A 25,825-nucleotide genomic window follows, 5' to 3' on the forward strand; every position below is an offset into this window, starting at 1 on the left:
TGAGTAGAAGTCTGTTGTATACAATGGCCGTGAAGGGATCGTTCATATTTGGTTTCGTTTCAAGACTCCGTAAGACACTGACTTGCGGGGTTTCTCAAGGTAACAGTGTTTTACTGCTAGTGTGTGCTGTTGGTAACACGAATTTCATTAATCGCGGGAAGCACATTGTTTTGCGTTTGTTATAGAGGCGTTTCCGATTGTTGTGCACGCATGTCTTCTTCAGACTATAATGATGTTGGTGTCAACAAGAAAAAGGCAATTAGAAATAAGCACTTATGTAAGTGTAACAAAACACTCAACCGGGCGAGTTGGCCGTGCGGTTAGAGGCGCGCGGCTGTGAGCTTACATCCGGGAGATAGTACGTTCGAATCTCACTGTCGGCAGCCCTGAAGATGGTTTCCGTGGTTTTCCATTCTCACACCAGGCAAGTGCTCGGGCTGTACCTTAATTAAGGCCACGGCCGCTTCCTTCCAACTCCTAGGCCTTTCCTATCCCATCGTCGCCATAAGACCTATATGTGTCGGTGGGACGTAAAGCCAATTGCAAGAAAAAACCAAAACCAAAACACAAACAGCGAGAGCGAAACAAACTCCATATGTAGGCTACAATAACAAAGAAGTGTATCCACGAATTACTAATGTACCTTGCAGGTAGTTTGATATTTAACCTAATATTTCATTACTAATGATGCATAATTTAATTGAAAATAACTTCTTCTACCGTTCAAATTTGTCTTCAGGAATACCGTATATATTTCGAGCACCACTCATAAGGAGAAAATGGGGAATTTTCATTTTCATTAAAGACGCATATTCCATGTATCATTATGTATGAAATGAATCATTAAATTATATTTTCTTGTACAATATGGGCGGGATGTATTGGTTCTGTGAATGTTTATAGCTTTTTATGCATGAATAAAGCAGATGTACACATCAGTAAATCATACGAGTATGAATCTTGTTTTTTCTTTGGTCAGTAACACAGTGTTGTTTATTTGGTTTTAAAATCCTGTAAGCCACAGAGATTTAAATTAATCTGTAGGCAAAGTTAATAAAGAATAAAACTTCACATCCTACTTCCGTGATGTCTTTCCATAAGTATTAATCCTCGGAGACAAAAAAGTTGACAAATAGTTTCTGGTTTATTCACCAGTCAGTTTTTTTTCTGTTTTCCCACAAGTTTACATACCGTGACTTACAGGGTTTCAAAAGTAAGCGATACAAATGGTGTTAGCAATCAAAGGAAGCTGAGAAATCTATTTCTGACGTTAAACTTGCCAAATTGCGCAGGAGGCGGTAAGAGTGTACAGGTATGACATATGAACATTCATAAGGAACAAGTTCCAATTAATCTTGAACTAGATACAGGAGGTTAAGTTAATGATATGTCAATTTCTGACAGTCTGAAGTACCGCTTATTGTGTAAACTTTGGACATCAGAATCGAAACATGAATTTTCCCTGCAACATACTAACGAGCATTAAAAGAAATTCAAATTGAAATGGATGAGGGATTTCCTGTTGTTAGCTGATGGTGCTAAATATATTGGTGCGTACTGTCGATTCAGTGTATTAATCGGTAGAAGAGAGGGGATAGTGGTGCCCAAGATCTTGGAGCTCTTTTGCTTGGAATAAAAATACAGCACAGAAGTTTAAGAGCCATTCTGCACGTCAGTATCACAAAATGGCTTTTATCAAAGCTAATAGTATGAAGGAACCAACGGAAGGAAAGTGCGAAAATTTATCCGCCCAAGTCGCCAGCTGCTACAAAAAATTAGTAGAACAAAATAGGCACCGACTAGTTCCAATCATAGAAAAGGTTCATTTGTGCGGCCGACGAAATATTTTACTCAGGGACCAGAGGAATTACGGAAAAATATGTTAACATTCATACGTGTTATGTTAATAGGAAGGCTATTTTCATGCCCTTTTTAGGTATCGAGTCAGCGGAGGTGATGCAATATTGTAAAAAAAATATTTAGAAACAGCATCCAAAAAATGCACCCTTAATAAGAAAAACCACTCGAATTGAATGTTGTAGAGAATTAATAATGCAGAAAATTACCTTGAGCCACGTCCAGATTGCGCAACACCGTCTCGCATAGCTCATTTGAATTCGCCCGCTAAGCGCTCTGACTGGTCGATTTCAACAGCTGATAAAATGAGAACGGTGCTAGATATCGAATTATGTTTTTCAGATTATTTATCAGTATGACCAACCCTCTAACGCTCATGTATCGAGTTAACGCTGTTTCTTACCATCCTGTACATATGGGACATTTCTGTATTGTTGAACAATTATTTTTCCCGTGGAACTGATTTGAATCAGTCTACTATAATTTAATTTCACCTGAACTCGTATCGAACTGAATTTCTTTAGAAGAGATGGCTCTTGCTGGCAACAGTCTTTAATTGTTTCCCGCATAGGAACTAATTTCAGCCGATCATTCACGAGTGTATTATGTCCGACTTGTTGGTTGAATGGTCAGCGTACTGGCCTTCGGATCAGAGGGTCCCGGGTTATATTCCCGGAAGGGTCGAGGATTTTAATCGCTTCTGATTAATTCTTCTGGCTGGGGACTGGGTGTATGTGTCCGTTCCAACACTCTCCTCAGCTTATTCAAACAACATACCACACTCCCAACCACCACAGAAACACGCAATTGTGATTACATCCCTCCATATAGGGTTTGCGTCAGGAAGGGCATCAGGCCGTAAAAGAGGGCCAAATCCACATGTGCAACGCTGTTCGCACCCGCGACCCCACAGGTGGGGGAAAAGCTTTAGGAAAAGAAGTAGAAGAAGAAAATTCACGAGTGTATTATGTGACTCATGAAGAGTTCGGTTCCCTCTCCGTAGTCCTACTTTTGATGGCTTGTTGCGGGCTTGCTATCTTAGGAAGTTAGTGTCTGGACTACAGACATGGGTGATTTGCGTCATGAAGCTGCTGATAGCTTTGGGGTTTTTCCTCTAAATTGAAGTTGAACACTAGCTAAATGCACAGTAATCCAACCAGCAGGTTTCATTTATTCTATTTTAAAAGTGCATATTTTCAAGTTTAAAGACGTGGTGAGAATTCTTGTTTGATATGGTAAAGTGTTGAGGCGTGTATCCTTCATATTATTTATAAAACTCATCACCCGCATGTTATGAATTAAAACAAGTGCTATTTCAAAGAGTTTCTTCATTATTATGGTGTTATGAGTTATTGTGCATTCTCTTGCTGTATCCTAACGTTTCTTTTAATGTGTTCATACTATTGGGTTACCGTTAAATTGTAAATTCTTACCAAAGTGGCTGTTATGGTTTCTGTTTCTCTTCTGACTTAAGTTTTGGGATTAGTTCAATTAAATAGCTTATTCTGTAAATGATTTAATCTAGCTGAGATTCCAAACCCAATTAATTTCAATTTATATTTAATTATCTTGTTAAATGTTTTCACTCTTTTTTTATTTTCTGCAGTTAGCTTTCCTCAGATTATTAAATTTATTATTATTATTATTATTATTATTATTATTATTATTATTATTATTATTATTATTATTATTATTATTATGATTATTATTATTATGTCCGACTCGTTGGCTGAATGGTCAGCGTACTGGCCTTCGGTTCAGAGGGTCCCGAGTTCGATTCCCGGCCGGGTCGGGGATTTTAACCTTCATTGGTTAATTCCAATGGCCCGGAGGCTGAGTGTTTGTGCTGTCCCCAACATCCCTGCAACTCACACATCACACATAACACTATCCTCCACCACAATAACACGCAGTTACCCACATATGGCAGATGCCGCCAACCCTCATCGGAGGGTCTGCCTTACAAGGGCTGCACTCGGCTAGAAATAGCCACACGAAATAAAAAATATTATTATTATTATTATTATTATTATTATTATTATTATTATTATTATTATTATTATTATTATAATTATACGGTAATAATAATAATAATAATAATAATAATAATTATAATTATAATAATAGTTATATCCTATAAATGTTTTTCTTTTTCGGATTTTAATTATGTAACGGACAAAAAATTGGGTATCTCATTAAATTATGCCATGTAGTTAAGCCTATTTTTGATGATCATTAAGGGGCATCGTTAACATACTATTATAAATTACTAAGTAAGTAAGTAATTAGTCTTTAGCCGTGGGGAAATTAGGCCTCAAGGCCCTCTGTTACATTTATTCACGACATTAAACAACTATAACAGAAATAATTTTAAAAATTACTGAAAATAATGACAGAATTAAATAATACAATAGGTCTAATAGCAAATATGGATATAGTAATAATATAAATAATTATAGAATGTACAATATGACAATATAAATGAAGATAATAACAGTAGTTGTAAAACTAACAATAGTAATAATAAAAGAAGAAATTGTTAACGTAGGTAACTTATCCTTTGTTTTCGGGACCGAGTATGACTCTATCGATGCCTTACTTCTAAAACCTCCTATGTCCCAAAGCTCTTCCTATCAATTATGTTCCATAAGACTGGTCACGCCTTCAAGCCACATGTGGATATGCAGCCCATCAGAATAATTTTCGTCGTGTTCATTTTTCTATGGTTATGTGGAAAGGAAAATAAACATTAAATACATTACTTTGTAGGAGTGCGCAGATTCGCTTACAAACAGCATCCCTACAATGCGGTGCGGTAAGGTCTATTTTCCTTTACACACCAGCATAGGAAAATGAACACAATGAAAATTATTCTGATGGACTACATATTAATATGTGGCTGGGAGGCGTGACCAGTCTTAAGAAATATAATGGGTAGGAAGAGCACTGGGACATGCGAGGTTTTAGAAGTAAGCCAATGATATGTGTATCACTTTGTTCCGCTGAAGTTGAGTTATTAATGTGTTTTAATTTATGTTGTTGTTATGCAACTAATTACCGATTGTTAATATCCTAATGATTGATTTTTCTTGTATTATTTTCGGGGTGAGATCCTGTGAAGAGTTAGGATATACGTCATGCGTTCGAGGGTTGTTAGACACCTGTGTGCTTCTTCTCTTAGGAACGTATTCATGTGATTTCCTTATATGTATAACATATTCTTATTTATTTTAAGAAGTTAAATTTCAAGTTTAATTTATTTCAAAACGTTTTCTGTACTTTATTCACGTGTTATACACTGAATTAAATTAGGACCTAGGTAAACTGTTGTGTTATCTGAAAAGTATACTTTGGTATATCCACTCTTCTTATTTAAAATTTGTTTACATACATAGGCCTGTATTCTTATAAGGACCTATCCTTGCGCTGTATTCGACCCCTGTGTATTAGTTTTTGAGGATGAAACGGGTTGCGGTGCAGAATCCTAGACGTAACATCGTTTACCTCAAGTATGGTTTCTGCTCAGATTTTTCGGTAGTTATTTCATTTAAATGTACGATAACTCAAGTCCTGGGGCACCATTGCTAATCCCAAGAACATATTACCACAGACTTAAAAAATAATATCAATCACATGTGAGTGAACGAATGGTTAATGAACAAGTTTCTTATGTTCAAGATTACAGATTCGAACATAGCTATGGTAGGTGGGTATTTTAAGAAGGAAGAAGCTATAACTCACCATCTCGTTTCCGTTCGTGTGAACTAGACCAACAGTGCACATATCATTGGATATCCATCTGGCAAGTTTCCACGTATCGTTCTTCTAAAAAATTCTGCCAGTACAACACTGACTGTGTATTTGACAACGTGGGATAACCTGGAGGGGGAAATGAAACTTCGAAATTGGCTTACATGTTTAGATGTAGCCAACACAAAATACTTGTATGAGTGAACGTAGTCACATTATATTATTATAATGTTAGAGACCCTACCATCGTAAGTTTAGAGCGTGATGAACAAAGATATTCCTAGCCCCTAAAATGTTTCATGAACGAACAGGAACAAAACTAATGCTTTTCTGTAGACTTTAGATTAAACCATAACCCTTATATTTCTATCGTCAAGTTCAGATATTCAATGGGAGTTTACACATGTAGTTAAATGAGGGAAACATTTGACTAAAGTTTAGTAAATATTTACCAGTACTTCACCGTTCACCCTCTGTCAAATATTTAATTTCCTTGGACTGGTGTGAAATGTTGTTTTTCTTTCTTTGAGTTTGGGATATTCACTGCCGTTGATGCTGTTTTATTTTATATGATCCGTTACCTAGCGACTCTTCCTATTTCAACAAAAATATCATCGTGTAATGATCGTTTGTAAACCATTATTCCACTTTATGTAACTATCATTCGACATCTGGCTACCATAATGTGGTACTGCGGAGAAATTAAAGCGGGAGCGAAATTTAGTGTAACGTTTATTTACAAAGATCTCGGAAATAATTAAAACAGAATTTGGAAGAATAACCACTTGTGAAGGACGATGTTAGTACCGCATTTAAGGTACTTGATGGCAAATCCGAGCCTCTTTTCACGATCGAAGAAAGGATACGGGATCTATGGTTTAAAGGCGATGACTTAAACGGACGAGAATGTGGAAGAGAATACGTAACAGCTAAGGCATACAGAGAGCAGTGGGTAGCAGCCAAAGCAAAGTATGAGAGTTTTGTTGTTGCTCGAGTGAATATCATGCTGGAAAGCAGCAGTGAGGCAGATTTCTCCTCATCCTCGCCTAAAAGGGACTTCGGCTACCTAAATAAGAATTGAAGGCGTTTGATGAGAATATTGGAGATTTGTTAGGTTCCTGGGGTCAGTTTCGCTAGATTAATGATGAAAGCATTGCTGAGGAGGACTAATGGTGGTATCTAATACAATAAAAGCAACAGTGCCTGGATCGAATGCTAAAATCAAGGTTCGTGCGTAATGAATCAATCACCACTGACCTGCATTTAGGGCAGTCGCTCAATTGGCAGATTACCTATCTGTTGTTACATAGTATTTTCTTAAATAATTGCAAATAATTTGGACATTCAGAGGATTCTAAAAGGCATACCGGAGATGGTAAATGTGTGCGGTGCGATAAAAATTGAAATTCTACGACAGGATGTTTCAAAGGTAGAATGATGTCATTAGGTTAGAAGATGGCTTTGCTCAATAAAGGGGTTTTCTTCCTAGCATGTTTGAAAAGTGGTCACAATGCTAAGAGGTGCAGAAACTATATTAAATATCTTGTAAGTTTTAAGCATGATGTAACAGTTATATGTGCAGATTTACTTATGAAGTATAGGAGTAAGAAGATTGAGTCTGTAGAAGAAAACGGTGGGGAATCGCGAGTTCTCTCGTCTAAACAAATCAGGTCGTACGTTTTTGTGAGCAGTGAAGGTTAATGTTGTGCATAGTGATGGAGTTATAGTGGTTCGTGTGCTTTCCGACAGTTGCATGTTTTGAAGGAGTGGAATATGAAACCATCTGGGAAGGAGGTGTTGAACCTCAGTATTTTGGGGAGAATTGAAACCAGTCAAAGAACCATAGTGTCTATGAAATAATTTTAAGAAGTTCTGTTAGTGATCTGTAAGGGATCTGGAAGTGTGCTAGATCAGGCTAAAATTGGTGGTTATGTTGCAAGGTGAAAGTCAAGGTATTGTGCACAAGATCATTGAGAAATATATTATTCTGTCTGACACAGGGAATAATCCACCAGATATAATATTATGATAGAAGCTAACGTATCAGGATACTTTTAAATGGGCCATTTGTTCTTTTGGACGACAACCTGGTAGCTACTGAAACAAGATTAGGCTAGACGATTCAGGGACAAGCAGAAAGTTCAAATAATCTGCTGACCATCTTAATCTACAGCTGGAACTTGGATTTGTCAGATTTATGTAGGTTAGAGTCTGTAGGTATTAAAGAATCAGAATCTGTGAAGAGAACAGAGGATTTGGATGGATACGCCCGTTTGTTTTTCAGTTGAAATGAGAAGTACAATTGAGAAACTAGATATAATGTGTGCTTTCCGTGGGAAGAAGAGCATTCGGAACACTTGGATAACACAACGTTGGCAGAAAAAAGTCTTAAAAAAAGTGCGACAAACCGTCTCCTTGCTTGTGGGCAGTTAGAAAAATATCATGTAGTGTTCCAATACTACGACGGCTAATCAGAAAGTAAGTTACACTAGCTCGCCGTGAGAGCACACTGTGTATGGTGACCGTAGCCAATTAGCCAATGCGGAGCAAGCTACAGTAACTGGTGACACGTCCGATAGGAAGGTTGGTGTGGTATCCCGCCGTGTTGTGTGCGCAGAGCGGGCTATGCTCAATGGCCCGTCAACTGGATGTTCACTCCAAATTGGAGGTGCGTGCAACGATCAGATTTCTATGGGCTAAATGGTTCAATTGTACAGACATTCACCGTGACATCACCGCTGTACAAGGTGAGCATGCAATTTCTCTCCCAGGTATTGTAATGTGGTGTAAGCAATTTGACGCCGCACGCTCGGATCTCACTGACAAATATCGTGAAGGCAGGCCTACAACGTCCACTAACTAACTAACTAACTAACTAACTAACTAACTAACTAACTAACTAACTAACTAACTAACTAACTAACTAACTAACTAACTAACTAACTAACTAACTAACTAAGTAAGTAATTAACTAACCCTATGGCACCGCAGCCCTGAAGGGCCTTGGCCTACCAAGCGACCGCTGCTCAGCCCGATGACCTTACGAGGTGTCGTGTGTTCAGCACGACGAATCCTCTCTGCCGTTATTCTGGGCTTCCTAGACCGGGGCTGCTATCTCACAGTAAGATAGCTCCTCAATTCTAATCACGTAGGCTGAGTGGACCTCGAACCAGCCCTCAGATGGAGGTAAAAATCCCTGACCTTGCCGCGAATCAAACCCGGGGCCTCCGGGTAAGAGTCACGCAGGCTATCCCTACACCACGGGGCCGGCCCGCAGCGTCCAGTACCGTTGCAAATGTTGACACGTGGATGGGATCATTAGAGAGAATCGGTGCATAACACTGCAAGAAATTGCCAGCATGCTGAACATTTCGTAGGGCAGTGTGTTCTCCATTGTTCACCATCACCCGGGATTTCGTAAACTGTGTCAAAGATGGGCCCCACGTCCGCTCAACGATTTTTACAAGAGAAGATGCTTCCAATCGTCATCGGCATTTTTGCAACGGTATTCTGTGGAGGGCAACGAGTTTCTGCGGCGAATCATCACAGTGGATGACACGTGGGTACACCACGTTACCTCCGAAATAAAGAGAACATAGATGGAAAGGGTGCACACCACATCACCACCATAAATGAAGGCCAAGGTTCAACTTTCAGCAGGAAAAGTAATGGCGACGGTGTTCTTTGACATGGAGGGTGTGGTGCACGTGAAATTGATGCCGAAAGGCACAACAATTAACTCGGCTTCGTATTGTCAAACATTGAAACAGGTTGCATAAGGCAATTAAAGAAAAGCGGAGTGGAAAATTGAACGCGGGTGTGATTTTATTACACGACTAGCAAGATACCCGTGCTTCGCTACGGTATTATACTGAAATTTATAATTGAATGCATATTGTTTTAGATATATAATCCGCCGAAATTCGCGATCCGACTCGTTTCCTGCGAGAATCCGCCAAAATTCGCGATCTGACTCCTTTTCTAATAGATTGCGGAAAGTTTCCTCCCATTTTTCAATCTTTCTTTCCAGCAATCGATTTCGTACTTCCCGGGGTAGGTCCAGGTATTCCACCCGGTCAGCTGGGTCCCTAAATCTTTGCCATCCTTTCTTGTAAGCATTTTTAATATGGATCAAATCCTTCAGGAGATCCGGCGTGGTGTCGTCTTGGGTGCCTTGGCGGTACTGAACCCGCGGCCGGACTGCATTCTTAGTCATTACCCGTCCAGGAACCGTTTCCAGCGCGGTCCGCACATTTGACGACGGTCCAGAACATTATTATTATTATTATTATTATTATTAAAAGATGTTCTGGACCCCACAGCAAGGTGCAAGACTGCTACTTGGCGGTAAATTACATCTGCTGCCATTGTCATTGTTGACAATGTGACTAGCACCATTGTCGCGGGTAGGCAAGTGTGCGGGTTTTCTGACGATACGAATGACTGACTTCCGTGCATTATTGACCTTATTATAGAGGTGAACAATTTGACGGTCAATCGCATTCCTATCGTTTATTTCAAATGTGTTTAAATTTTTATTTATATGCCAGGAGAATCTACTGTAATCTAAGAACGTTCTCCGAAGGAAAAGATGGCTATTGAAAACGACCGCAGGAAAGATTAAAAATGATCGATTTATGATCAGAATAAGTACATCGAAAATCTACAGCCTGTTTCCAGTCATTCGACAGGGTCAGGAATGGAATGAATAAAGCCCCATCTAGCGGTGACAATAGGAATTGTGCCGGCTGCCGAAGCACTCCTCTGGAGCAATGATCGATGAATGACGAATGCAATGAAATATTGGACAGTGTTGCTGGAATGAATGATGACAGGAAAAATCGGAGTAAACGGAGAAAACCTGTCCCGCCTCCGATTTGTCCAGCACGAATGTCACATGGAGTGACCGGGGTTTGAACCACGGAACCCAGCTGTGAGAGGCCGGCGCGCTGCCGCCTGAGCAACGGAGGCCCCTTATAAGTACATTATGAACAGTAAAATCAATTGGTCTCACCTCCTTTTACACCCCACCGCCTTTAAGTTGATTAACACCCCCCCCAAAAAAAATTAAAAGAAGGCGTGTTTCTTTATGTTTAAAGGAGATTCCAAACACCAATGTTCAAGTCTATTACCTTCAGTTTTGAGATATAAGTATCCCCATAAAAATAATTCACTTTCTTTCACTTCCTTTCACCCTCTTCCCCCCCCCCCAAGTGAATTATCCGGCAAAAAATACTGTTTCTTTAATAGTAAAGGATATTCGAAATACCAATTATCACGACTCTAACTTCTTCAGTTTTTGATTTATGTGTCCTCATGAAAGGAATTCAACTTTATTTCACTCCCGCCCCCCCCCAAGATGGTTTCCCCACCAAAACGCGTTCTTCTTTGTTTTTAAAGGAGGTCCAAATACGAATTTTCACGTCTGTAACAACTTTAGTTTTTATTAGATGTAGGCTCTGTATTCTCATACAATTAAGTCAATTAATTTTTCAATTCTTTCGACACCCCCCCCCCCCCCCTTTCATTGGATTTTCCGAGAATACGTGTTTCTTTACTTTTAAAGCAGATTCCAAATATCAAATTTCACGTCTGTAACATCTTCATTTTTGAGAAATCAGTAGCCTAATTAAAAGAATTCAACACCATTTTCAGTCACTTTTACCCCTTCCCCTCCACCAAGTGGTATTACCGAAAACTAAAAATACGTTTCTTTACTTTTAATAGAGATTAAAAAATACCATTTTTTAACTTCTGTAACGTGTTGTGTTTTTGGAGATACTGTAGAAATTCTCATTTTAAAATGTCACCCCTTTTTAGTTCCCCTTAAATGGAGTTTCCAAAAACAAAGTACCTATGTTTCTTTACATTTACAGGAGATTCCAAATACACACTTTTTACGTCTGTAGTATTTTACGTATCTCAGATATTCTGTAGATATAGTCTTTCAAAAAATTCACCCCAATTTGTCACTCCTATTCAACCGTCATTAATTGGTATTCCGAAAACAAAAAATACGTGTTTCTTTATTTTTAAAGGAGATTCTAAATACCAATTTTTACATCTATAAACTTTAAAAGTTTTGAGATATAGATACACTCATTTTAAAAATTCACCCCCTTTTCACCTCCCCCCATTAATTGGATTTTCTAAAAACAAAAAATACGCGTTTCTTTATTTTTAAAGGAGATCCCAAACACCAATTTTCAGGTCTGTAATATTTTCAGTTTCTGAGATATATGTATCCCCATTAAAGGCATTCAACCCCTCTTTCAGCCCTTTTCACCGCTCCTATTGGGATTTTCTGAAAACAAAAAATACGTGTTTCTTAATTTTTAATGAAGATTCTAAGTACCAATTTTTACATTTGTAAACTTTAAAAGTTTCGAGATATAGATGCACTCATTTTAAAAATTCCACCTCCTTTTCACCCTCCCATTAATTGGTTTTTCAAAAAACAAAAAAGTACGCGTTTCTTTATTTTCAAGAGAGATCAAAAGTACCAATTTTCAGGTCTGTAATATCTTCAGTTTCTGAGATATGAGAACCGTAATCATGATTAAAGTCATTCAACCAATTTTTCACCCTTTTTCACCCCTCCTATTGGGATTTTCTGAATACCAAAAATACCTGTTTCCTTATTTTTAATGAAGATTCTAAGTACCAATTTTTACATCTGTAAACTTTTAAAGTTTTGAGATATAGATACACTCATTTTAAAATTTCACCTCCCTTTTCACCCCCTTAGCGACGCAATATCTAAAAACCCTCTCTTAGCGAGCACCTACATCTTAATATGAATATATCCTCAAAATTTCACTTCTTTATGTCCAGTAGTTTTGGCTCGGCGATGATGAGTCAGTCAGTCAGTCAGTCAGGACAAGCTATTTTATATATATAGATAACGCAACACCTCACACGGCCCGCCAAACGTCCGAACTGCTGCAGCGATTCAAGTGGGAGGTATGGCAACATCCTCCATACAGTTTAGACATAGCTCCATGCGATTATCATGTGTTCTACGCATCCGGAGTTGAAAAGTTGGTTGACCGTTCCGAGAAAAGTTTACATTCTCTTGGGGACTATGTGGAAAGGTGAACTTACATTGTATGTTGTCACAGCCATGTTGCCTATGTGTAGGTTTTCATAACTGGCCATAACTTGGAAGTGTAACTTAACTTTTGATTCGCCTTCGTCGCTACAAGATGGCATCATGGAGATAGTTCCTGAAAGTGAAGTTGGAAGTCAGTACGTGTCAAATCGGACTGTCATCAAGCCTTTTAGTCAAAAAACGTAAATGCGTCCAGTTTTTGTTGAGTGACTCCATCGAAAAGGGATCGAACTTGATTGAGCTATTTTCAAAGATATTAATCGAATTCGGGAAGCATGCCATTGGTACAACTACATATATCAAGAAGGCGTTCTTGCAAATCATCCAGTTGTCTAAGGACAGAGATTTCTAAAATTCCTATGGTGGAGCAGTGTGGATACGCAGGAAATTATCACTTTCAGACATCCTCGTGTAGTATTCAGGGTATCACTCAACCCTTTCCTTCTGGGAGCCACCATCACCCATTATCTCAATCATGCTCCACGAGAAATGAAACAGACAGCAGATTTTTTAAGCTATCTTGTTTTGTAGAAATCTACCTACTAACCTTGAAGCTGAAGAAAGTCACTAAGTTTGTTCGGAATTCACTCTGTATATGCTGTCAGGACAGTTTGAGTTTAGAAGGTGGATAACTGACCCTACGTTTGGTAGACTACCTGAGAAAGGCGAGAATATTCTTCCAGTTGTAGGTGTGTCATGGGACGCTGAAAATGACACTTTGTTTTCTTGATGTCAATAGATTTACGTTAACTGGTGAATCTGTAACAAAGGGAGTCCTACTTTCAAGAACTCAGATGACATTTGACCTATCCGAGTACTCGTATTCTAAACTTGGCAGATTGGAAAATGAAATGTGTTTGGGATGTTGAGTTGCTTGTAGATATGACGCAAATATTTATGACTTGGTTAAGTATTTAGATCATCAGAGTCATTGAGGGATTCCCAGAAGATTTTATTTAGGGCCTCTTCATGAATGTAAAAATACTCTATACATATTCAGTGATGCGAGTAAAGTATATTTTGCTGCCTGTGTCTTGGTTCGGACAGAGTTTTCTGGGGAAACTTCAGTTCATCTTGTGGAATGCAAAGCAAGAGTTGCGCCCGTAAAACCGCTGACAATTCCTAGGCTGAATGTATTAGTAGCAGTTACAGCCACTCGATAAGCATGTCACATTAAAAGGGATTTGTCTCTCTTAAACTGCAAGACCTATAACTAGAGCGATTCCACAGTGGTACTGGCATGGATACAAAAGACAGGGGAATAGAACACATTCGTCGGCCACCGGCTTACAGAGGTTAAACTGCATAAATGTCGTATTTGTCCTTGGATCTTTGAACCTTGCAGACGTTCCTTCCGGAGTCTATAATAAAGAGGTATTAAAATAAGCCCAGTGGTGGGAGGGGTCATAGTGGTTAAGGAAAGATCAAAGAACATGTATCAGAGGAACTGGCTCTAGAGAAGCAAGACAATATTGAGGAGAAGAATCCTATCACCAGCGCATCGTGTGAGAAGCTACACTCCACATCACCCATTGTATACTTCGCGAAGTACTCCAAAATCGTACGAATGGTTGGATGGATGTTAAGGTTGTTTTAAAAATGTCGGAAGACCGACGCAGTGTGTGAAAATCCAAAGGCCAGAGAAGAAATTATTGAAGCGCATTGAGGAGGAAAGGTTTGACACAAAAGAGATGAAAATGATTAAAGAAATGCAGAATTTTGAGGACGAAGAGAGATTCGTGTGAGTGAAGAGAACACTTCTGTTAGAGGATGAACCTAGAGATTTTAAGTGTCTAATCGTATTGTTAGGCAAGCATGCCATTGTCAATTTTTTTTTCCAAAACCACTGTCAGTTACAACATGGTGTACTCAAACATGGCTATCAGACGTACGCTAGGAGTACTGGATGATAGGCACAAAGGGCCAGGAATGTAATATTTCCGTGTGTCACATGCAAGAAGCATTTGCTAAAAGTTATTGAACATGCTTTCTTTCCTTTACCCTTGGATCGAATAAAACATGCTGCTGTTTTTCAGGTTATATTCATCGACCTAGCTCGTCCACTATATCTGATTGAGCGGCGGTTGTGGGAGAAGGTTTGGGCAGTGCTCTTTACATGTGCCACATACAGAGTAATACATTTGGAGCATGAACAATGCTTTATCATGGCTTTCAGAAGGTCCATTGATCGTAGAAGGAGAATCACCAATCTATACTGATAATGCAGCCAATTTCATTTGTACAAACAATGCTCTCAAGAGTGTCGACTGGAAAGAAGTAATGCCACTCTCCTCAGAACTTGCTACCAATATAGAATTTCAACCCATCCGCTTCAGATGGTGTGATTGGTGGGAGCGTCTAGTGAGAACGCTGAAAGAGCTTCTGAGAAGAAACTTAGGAAAGGAAACGATGACCTATGTTGAGCTAGAGACTATGAAGCCACAATAAATTCCAGGCCTCTCACTTACGCCGAAGATGTGGCTCAGAAATGGATACCAAAGCATCCCACAGAGTGAGGTCCTAGACTAGGAAATCATAGCCCACAGGAGCCTAAACAGAAGAATGTGAGCAAACTTACGTCATAGATCCCGTAACGAATACTTGGTTCTGCAGTTTCACAGAGGACAGAGACATCAAGAGCAGATGAACATCGGCGATGTGGTGCTGATCGAAACGGTCAGCAAGAGGGTCAACTGGCCACTTGGTGTCGTACCTTTAAACAGGTATGTACCTTTATAGGTGGCAAGGAATTGCGAAGACCCGCTATATTTTAACAGAGCAGTAAAGAAATTAAGAAGGAGGTCCAGATTGGATAAAATTAGTTAGAAATGGTTGTGGAAATACGAAGAAATTGAAAGAACTTACTAGGAAATAAAATCTAGTGAAGAAGCCAGCTAAGGATAACATGATGGCAAGAGTAATTGACAGTCATACATATTTTAGTGAAAAATAGAAGAGTACGTATAGGTACTTTAAGGCAGAAACAAGTTCCAAGGAGGACATTCTAAGAATCATTAAAGAACAAGATGGGAGGATGTACAGAAGGCAGAAGTATTCAGTCAGCAGCAGCATGTGAATATTTTTGGTTATAAGTATAATGTCAAGATTGAAGAGGTGACTAATACTAAAGAAGTATTAAAATTTACCTACGGCAACAAATACATTTACAATAAGATACAAAAGTTGAAAACTAGCAGCTGGAATTGATAAGATTTCTGGAAGGACTATGGGTTGGGATATAGCACCATAACTGAAGGACTTATTTGATTGCTGTTTGCATGAAGGAACTATACCAAATGAATGTAGAGTTGCTATAGTAGCTCCTGTATATAAAGGAAAGGGTGAAAAATTAGAGGCCTGTCAGTTTGATATGTGTTGCATGTAAGCTTTGGGATAGCATTATTTCTTATCATATTAGACATATTTGCGAAATTAATAACTTGTTAGATAGAAGGCAGTTCGTGTTGTAGAAGGGTTACTTCACTGAAGCTCAGCTTATAGAATTCCAGCTAGATATAGCATATATACTGGATTCAGGAGGTCATGTTGACTGCATCGCGATTGACCTATCTAAGGCATTTCATAGGGTAGATCATGGGAGACTACTGGCAAAAATGAGTGCAATTGGATTACATAAAATAATTACTGTCTGAGTGGCCGTATTTCTAGAAAAAAAAAAGAACTCAGAAAATTACAGCAGGTGATCCTGTAATCATTAAAACGGAAATGCCTCCAGGCAGTATTATTGGGCCTTTATGTTTTCTTATATATATGAATGATATGAGTAAAGAAGTGGAATCAGAGATAAAGCTTTTTGCGGATGATGTTATTCTGTATAGAGTAATAAAAGTTTCAAGATTGTGAGCAACTGCAGAAAGACCTCGACAATGTTGTGAGATGGACAGCAGACAATGGTATGATGATAAACGGGATTAGAAGTCAGGTTATATGCTTCACTAATAGGAAACGTCCTCTCAGTTTTAATTACTGCGTTGATGGGATGAAAGTTCCTTATGTAGATCACTGTAAGAACTTAAGTGTTAATATAAGGAAATATCTTCATTGGGTAATCACATAAATGAGATTGTAAATATGCAAATGGTTATGAGGGTATTTAGGGGTTGTAGTAAGAAAGTAAAGGAGAGGGCGTATAATTCTTTGGTAAGACCGCAACTAGAGTATGGTTCCAGTGTATGCAGCGCTCACTAGGATTAGTTGATTCGAGAACTGGCAACAGTCCAAAGAAAAGCAGATCGATTTGCTCTAGGTGATTACCGACAAAGTAGTAACGTTACGAAAATGTTGGAAATATTCGGCTGGGAAGAATAGGGAGAAAGGAGACGAGCTGCTGGACTAAGTGATGTGTTCCAAGCTGTTAGTATAGCGTTGACGTGGAATGACGTTAGTTGACGAATAAGTTTGAGTTGTGCTTTAAACGTAGGAAAGATAACGATATGAAAATAAATTTTGTAATTCAAGAGGAAAGTTGGGGCATATATTCTTTTATAGGAAGGGGAGTTAGGAATTGGAATAGTTTACCAACGGAGATGTTCCATGTATTTCCAATTTTTTTTGCAATTATTTAAGGAAAGACTAGGTGAACAGTCTGCCACCTGGGTGATTGATTGATTGATTGATTGATTGATTGATTGATTGATTGATTGATTGATTGATTGATTGATTGATTGATTGATTGATTGATTGATTGATTGATTGATTGATTGCTGTGTCATGCAGGTCCATGGAGGGGATAAAATGAGAACCGTGCCACGTCTGTATCCCTTAAGAGATGTCATCGAGTTCAGACACCACACGTCTCTTGGAGCAGGCTGTTGTATATTAGTTGAAAGCCTATACCACTCCTTCATATACTGGACTGACAAGGTTCCAGGAGTCACTAGTACCAGGAGGTGAAGACAAGTTAGGGTACCCTAGAGACTAAACTACCGGGCGAGTTGGCCGTGCGCGTAGAGGCGCGCGGCTGTGAGCTTGCATCCGGGAGATAGTAGGTTCGAATCCCACTATCGGCAGCCCTGAAGATGGTTTTCCGTGGTTTCCCATTTTCACACCAGGCAAATGCTGGGGCTGTACCTTAATTAAGGCCACGGCCGCTTCCTTCCAACTCCTAGGCCTTTCCTATCCCATCGTCGCCATAAGACCTATCTGTGTCGGTGCGACGTAAAGCCCCTAGCAAAAAAAAAAAAAAAGACTAAACTTTAAGAATGATTTCGAGAAGGTTGTCATTTTCATGAACTACTAAACTGCAAGGTGGGAGTGTGTTAGAGATTTAATTTCCTAAGCTACTTTGTGTTTTTTCTTTGAATGAATCTTGCTATTTCACTAAATGTTTGAATACCATCATGTAATGATCGTTTGTAGACTATTATTCCGGTCTGTATATCTATCACTGAGCTCGATAGCTGCAGTCGCTTAAGTGCGGTCAGTATCCAGTAATCGGGAGATAGTGGGTTCGAACCCCACTGTCAGCAGCCCTGAAGGTGGTTTTCCGTGGTTTCCCATTTTCACACCTGGCACATGCTGGGCCTGTACCTTAATTAAGACCACGGCCGCTTCCTTTCCATGCCTAGGCCTTTCCCATCCCATCGTCGCCATAAGACATATCTGTGTCGGTGCGACGTAACAAAAAAAATGTATATCTATCTTCAAAGTAAATTATTAAAGTAATTAAGAAACCCTTTCCATCTCAGTGAAAACGTTCAGTAAGTAAAGTCTTAATTCAAGGGAGGTGAAGCTAATTTCGAGTTGCTATTGGCTCGAAGAGAACAATTAACTTGCTACAAAACTGATTGTAAGTTATGTTGATAAATGTGATTGCGTACAGGTTATTAATTCTTTATTCTTTTAACACACCATATTAGATCGTATTCTGACAAATACGAAGTTTACTGGGCTGGGTGACTCAGGTGGTAGGAGTACTGGCAAGATGCTCTAAATACGTAAGCTTCGTGTTGATAGACTTGAACTTAAAAAAACTCCTGTAGAACTGAATTCTGACACGCCGGCCTCTCCAAAATCCATAAAAGTAGTTAATGGGACAGAAATACAATAACATTATTATTATGACTATGAAATTTCTTTGTTTATAAATTCATCCCACAAATGTTTCATTCAACTTATTCACAGGGCATTGGTTGGAGATTGGAATGTTACACAAAAAGGAGGGCTGTTCAAAGAATTTTCTTTCATTTTTAATTTACTTTATTCTAAGTATTACGTTCACAAGAGGTAAATGAACACCTATAACGAGAGACTTGCCGAACCTTCGACGTAGTCCTATATTCCAATTGATTGTTCAACTTTAATGCAATAAGTGTTGAACAGCAGGTTCACGATCCCTAAGCTTACATGCTTATTAAACACAGAGCTACATCACTCTCAATGTTAAGCCTGGCTCTGTGATCTTCAAGGAAATCAAGCAAATTGAAATGTCCAACTTGTATAACAACAGTGCAAGAAGGAGTGCTAAATTTGAAAGTTTGTAAATGTCTTCACATTGGATCCCTGAACTAGAATAAATAAGTAGATAAAATAGTACTGAAAGAAGACTTGAATGTCACAGGATTTCTGATCGAAAATGATCAATCTACAACACTTTTTGGAGTTAATAATCAAGAAGAAAAAGAAAAGGCAGAAGAAGAGCATAGAGAAGGAATAGCATGAATCTCACCCGTGAAGTGCACTTCGCGGTCCGTCCGAATGAGAGAGATGTCGTGCTTGAATTGAGGCTTGCCATAGTCTTTGTGGACCAACACCTCAGAGGGCTTGTAGTCCTGGACTGGATCTGCACACACGCCGTCCTCGCAGTCTTGTTCCGTGTCAGCATTATGCTCCCCTAGTCGTAGTACGGCGCTATATAGCAGGAGAAAATGACATGTGAATTGTCAACCTATTCGAGGGCATATCTTTATTAACAGAAGATTTTAGAATTCTTTGGTTCGACCTAGATTGCTCTGTAACATATTATAATAAAATATGTGAAACATGGTGTATGATTTGGAATAAAATATTCGATATCACTAGAACAAGCTATATTTCAATATTAATCTAAATAAACTCTGTTGACACAAGTGTTAAAAATCATAGGACATTAAAGGAAAATGTGAATTCAACTCAGTCTCAGGCAATAAATAAAATAAAATTCGTGCTAAGGCCCACAAACTCACTTGAACCGTATGTGCGAGTTATACTGAACACAGAGGATAAAAATTACAATGAAATGTAGGTGTAGGGTGCCCAAAACTCTTTAACCTCAGTTGATATTGACGGCAAAATAAGTGATGTCAAATCTTTACGTCACTCCTATTTTTGGACGATACAGTGGGTTTGATGCCTCCATAGAGGAAGGATACATGAAAATATGAAGAGAAATTGCTAGCATGGACTTCCAGGAATAATAGCAGGGATGTATTCATTGTGGAACGAGAGAGGGAAGCAAGGAAGGAAGGAAGGAAGGAAGGAAGGAAGGAAGGAAGGAAGGAAGGAAGGAAGGAAGAAGGAAGGAAGATTACCCAAAGGACAAATGAACTACCATGAAGTGAAGTTGACGGTGAGATTCTGTATCTCATGATTTCAAAGTAGTGGGTCATGGGGCAGAAAGAAAGACCACAGGGCTAGTTGCGGACAGAGGATTATGAAGGTTTGATATTTTCACACTGAGACGTGTGAACTAAATGCTAAAGGACATATCAGTCTGAAATGAAAATTTACGAATGTATGTGCGATTTTGCACACCATTCAGAGAAGGTGAAAGAAAAAATGAACAAGTTTAAAAGTTGGTCGTTCAGATTTTATACATTTCGTACATTTCACTTTATTGCAGCAGGACGAGAAGTTGTGTGTTGCCCTTACTAAGCCAATGTACATGCAGATTGCTGAGGATCATAAATTATGTGGTATGGAAATATTGCTAAAATGCAACTCTCTGTTTAAATAAGCACCAGGCGAATCAAGGTTCGAATCTCCGGCAATGCAGAATTTTTGACCGTGTGGTGCTGGAGGTCCCTGAAGATCCCGCGACTATGACTATAAGATCAACAGTCACGAAAACATTCTAAGTTTGTTTGCTAAGAGAGAGAGATAGACGAAGGATATGATAGTTTAATCCATAATATATCTATACAACAGTAATGACTATGTTAATAATGGATGTTGAATGAATTTCAACATACGGACCTAATTGTTTTACGAGAATCCACGGTGTGAATTCTTTTTCTTGAAAGGAGTTCCGCTGGTTTCTAGTACTAAAGCACCCTTTAAATGCCATGCAGCTATTCTGAGATTAGATGACATAATTTTGGATTTAGAATGCAAACACATAAACAGTTGCGCAACTCAGTCGATAATATAACATTATACCGTCCTCTAGTTATCTCCCTCATCTAGCAATTACTTCTCCCATTTTGTACCAACTTATATGTGTGAGTACAATAACTATTGGAACTGGTATTACAATAGATGCCGCTAGACTACACAAAAGTCACATCTTAGAATTTTACTCTAGTACGTGTAGAAAATCTTGCGGAAAATTCACGTTACGACATCCGCAGAAATCGCCGTCTTTCGGGAGTGTAATAATCCATTATGATTTCCTAATTTAAGGCTTGCATATAATGTGCCAGTGTGCTCGTCTCTGAAAATGAAGTATAAAGAATAACAGAAGAATATCCCTAGCATGTAGCATACTCTGAACTTTAACAGGATAAAGGAAAAATGTGCCTTATAATCATTCACTAGGAGCAGACGGTTAGAAGTGAACAATATCCAAGTATACTCAGCCTTAGCATGTTTAGTTGAATCCGTATCTCGTTCTGTTTTTCCTGCAACAAATGTCACGAGATAGTACACTTCTTCTTCTACCGGACTTCACTGTTCTTCCGTTGGTAATAGATCCGTTGCTTGAAGATATCGGTTGTGGTTTCCTGGCCTCGAACTTTCCAACACACTGTTTACAAGAACTGGTTCATTATCCACGGAAGTCAAGGTTACTCCAACGACTCATGGAACTTGCTTACGGTAATTCCGCTTAGATCACAACACATTAATTTTCTTTACAAACACCCGCAAACGATTTCCTTTGAGTCCGGACAATGAACATCAGGCTAAATCGAACATGATAGTGATAGTAGTGAAGATTCGTTGATTAGACTGGTGAAGACAGGAAAGTAAATATTACTCAGGTCAACTACCATTTTGAACTAAAGAAGAACCATCATTCCTGTTCAAGGTGCAAAAAGATAAGTACACTTGGGGAAGGTGGGGTTCTGAGGTTTTACAAGCATGTTTTCTGGGACAGATGGGATTGTGGCAACAGAGACGGGCAAGATCATGCCCACCATCTTCAGGGCGGCCGACGGTGGGATTCGAACCCACCATGTCCCTAATGCAAGCTCACAGCTATGCGACCCTAAGCACGCGCTCAACTCGCTCGGTATGAAATTTGTCGGTCTGAAACGAGAACCTTTGTTAACTTTTATTGAACCAAGTCATTTCGGATTTTGAAAGAAGTCGGGATCATACCGAGAAATAATGGTTATCTACAATTTGTTCAGAAATCAAACTGCAGTGATAAGAATCGAATGGGGACAGGAAGATCCGTATTACGGGTTTTGCAGGCACTGCATTTGTCACATATTCTTTTACCTAGAGTGTTCATAGTTAATCCATTGTTGAAAACTGGGCAAAATTGAAGCTAGTAGATAATGCTGGATGAAGTACAGTCATGACAACGTTTTATGGTGTAAGACTAATGGTGAGAGTGGTGCTGAGTATATGTACACAACAGGTTGTGTTCAAAGGAGAAAGAGACAGAAGTGGGTAGAGTTAGCGGTCGGTGTCGTTCGTACAGAGTTGAAGATGTTTTCGAGATTTGCCGGTTGCCTAAACTTCGCTGTGGGGCTTTTTGGAAAAAGATCATGGATGTGGGGTGAGGATTAGAGGAGGAGATTGAATGCTCGTTTTAAAATTTGATTGATTTTATGGAAACCAGGCTGATATGTGGTTAAGAAGGGTAATGCTTTTAAGTGGCAGTGATGGCGATTATCGTATTAAGAGGAAGTACCGGTACAGCTGGGTAATCATTCTGTTTTAACACTAATCAGAAGAGAAAAGGAAAAGGTAAAACCCATCAAAGAATGAGGCATTAGCAACAGAAAAAGGATGGGTACCAGGGGTGAAAAAATAAAAGACGCACTGGGCCTCATGAACTTAATACCTTCTGGGTCAGAAACGAATAAGAGTTGATCACTGGAGGGTCAGATAGGAAAGTTGAAAGTGAGGAGCCTGGTGCAACTTAGTAAAACAATGACACACTCAGCCGTGGTTGCCAACACTCGACCACAAGTTGAAAGCGCCTGCGGTCCACATTTTGTCGCCTCTTACGACAGGCAAGGGATACCTTGAACATATTATAGCACACCCACTCACAGTCGGTGACATGTTTTATGGCTTCGGAAATCTGGTTGTCAACCAATGGCAATTAATACCTTCTTCACGTAAGCGACCGCTGCTCAGCCCGAAGGTCTGCAGATTATCAGGTGTCGTGTGGTCACCACGACGAATCCTCTCGGGCGTTATTCTTGGTTTTCTAGACCGGGGATGCCATCTAACCGTCAGAAGGCTCCTCAATTGTAATCACGTAGCCTGACTGGACTCGAACCAGCCCTCAAATCTACGTAAAAATTCCTGAACTGGCCGAGAATCGAACCCGTGGCCTCCGGGTAAGAGGCAGTCATGCTGCCCCTACACCGTGGGTACGCCTAGTCACTATAGGGGTAAAGAAATCAGTTTGACCCGCATGGTAAGGAGAATATTGCAGTGGTCGTTTACGTAATATAGGTGAAATCTATTGTCATGAAGTTACTGCTGATGGTTGGTTGATTTGATGTGTTATCTGAAAGCAAAGTGACAGTCAGGTGATATAGAACACATCGTATCATGAAGTGAAGTCTTAAGCGAAAACGATTACCTGGGTAATAGTTAACCAATGATGACAAAATAAAGAACGAATAGTCCAAGAATGGAAAACCTTCTTTAAAAAACAATAAATATGGTAGATATGCATATCGAAAATTTCTGTGGGTAACGTATCCTTGAATGGAAGTGAAACATGGACAGAAAAAAGGTACAAAAAGAAAGAAAACAGAAATTTTGGAGAATGTTACAAGAAAGGTGGGAATACAGGTTCGCAGGTAAAGAAATACTGAATCAGGTTTATGTGAGAGATGGGATTTGTGTAATTTGACCTAAAGAATATATTTAATTTAATTTATTGCATGCTACAGCATATTCATCCCAATTACAGCAGCATTCTTGTTGATACAGGTACAACTACAAATAATTATTACTTAATATTACCTAGCCGAACGTGTCCGACGTCTTGGCTGAATGTTCAGCGTTGAGGCCTTCTGTTCGGCCTGCTCGGGGATTTTAATCGCGTCTGATTATTTTTTCTGGCTCGGGGACTGGATTTTTGTGTTTGTTCCAACACTTCTCTCCTCATATTCATACAACATACCACACTACCAACCACCACAGAAACACGCAATAGTGACTACATTTCTCCATATAGGGTTGGTGTCAGGAAGGGTATCCGGCTGTAAAAACAGGACCAAATCCACATGTGTGACACTGTTCGCACCCGCGACCCCATATGTGTGGGAAAAGCGGTAGAAGAAGAAGATTACGTAGCCCGACGTAATGGAATCTAATCTGATCTAATTTGTTTAATCTAATTTAATCCATCCTGTTAGTATGCATAGTAAGGGAGGCCAGTTCATGCATATGACGAAGTTATTAGAGTGGATGTGGGACGCAGTATTTACGTAGAAATGAAGAGATCTCAAGAGTTGCATGAAGGGCTGCATCAAACCGACGACTCAAACAACAACAAAAACAGCAACAAAATTAGACATAATATCTGTAGACAGAAAAATTGGACAAAATATCTAAATCTTGAGCAAATGGTGCCTGATAATCTTGTGTCACTTCACTTTGTATTGCTAATCTTCTTATGCTTAACCGTATTCAAACAAAGAATCTCACGAGATCTCAGAAGTTTTTTTTTGCTAGGGGCTTTACGTCGCACCGACACAGATAGGTCTTATGGCGACGATGGGTTAGGAAAGGCCTAGGAGTTGGAAGGAAGCGGCCGTGACCTTAATTAAGGTACAACCCCAGCATTTGCCTGGTGTGAAAATGGGAAACCACGGAAAACCATCTTCAGGACTGCCGATAGTGGGATTCGAATCTACCATCTCCCGGATGCAAGCTCACAGCCGCGCGCCTCTACGCGCACGGCCAACTCGCCCGGTATCTCAGAAGTTAAACGCATTTGGACTTGGATGGGACTTGAAGAGTGACCGCTTGCTGCTCTCTGATGCAGGAACTGACCAAGCTACCTGAAGAAAACTGCTGTCTATGGACCGTATGGCTTATTCTGGTGTAACGGAGGTCACTATAAATAATTTCGTGTGGCTATTTCTAGCCGAATGCAGCCCTTGTAAGACAGACCCTCCGCTGAGGGTGGGAGGCATCTGCCATGTGTAGGTAACTGCGTGTTATTGTGGTGGAGGATAGTGTTGTATGTGGTGGGTGAGTTGCAGGGATGTTGGGGACAGCACAAACACCCAGCCCCCGAGCCACTGGAATTAACCAATGAAGGTTAAAATCCCCGACCTGGCCGGGAATCAAACCCGGGACCCTCTGAACCGAAGGCCAGTACGCTGACCATTCAGCCAACGAGTAGGACAGGGAGGTCACTGTTTTCCTGTAACAGAATGTGACGCTGAAAGTTGCTCTCTTCATTCGTCTCGCATCTTTATGAAATTCGATGAAGTTTATGGAGGAATAGTGTCTGTCTGTCTGTCTGTCTATGCATCTATCTATCTTATCTACTGTATACAGACACTCACGAACTTCTATTATAGACTGTGATGTCTTTAAGCGTACAGTACGTAAGCCTCTGCGGATAAATTGTACGCCTTCGTAAGACTCCGTTTGCAGTCATTATTGTGCTTTCTTATGAATCTACATATATTACCTTGAAATCCTTAAATGCAGAGTTTGATTAATATCCTCTGGATTTTCCTC

The 25,825-nt window shown here is 39.5% G+C and overlaps 1 protein-coding gene across 1 annotated transcript in view; it reads right to left on the bottom strand.

Moving 5' to 3' along the window:
* Positions 1-25,825, bottom strand: part of LOC136863564 (CLIP domain-containing serine protease B4) — a 426,945-nt gene that overhangs the window by 24,364 nt on the left and 376,756 nt on the right. The window contains exon 4 of the mRNA XM_067139944.2: positions 19,407-19,588. Within this exon, the coding sequence (XP_066996045.2) occupies positions 19,407-19,588 (182 nt within the window). The remainder of the gene's footprint in view (positions 1-19,406; positions 19,589-25,825) is intronic.

The sequence above is a fragment of the Anabrus simplex genome, chromosome 2 (genome assembly GCF_040414725.1).
Source record: "Anabrus simplex isolate iqAnaSimp1 chromosome 2, ASM4041472v1, whole genome shotgun sequence".
NCBI classification, from domain to species: domain Eukaryota; kingdom Metazoa; phylum Arthropoda; class Insecta; order Orthoptera; family Tettigoniidae; genus Anabrus; species Anabrus simplex.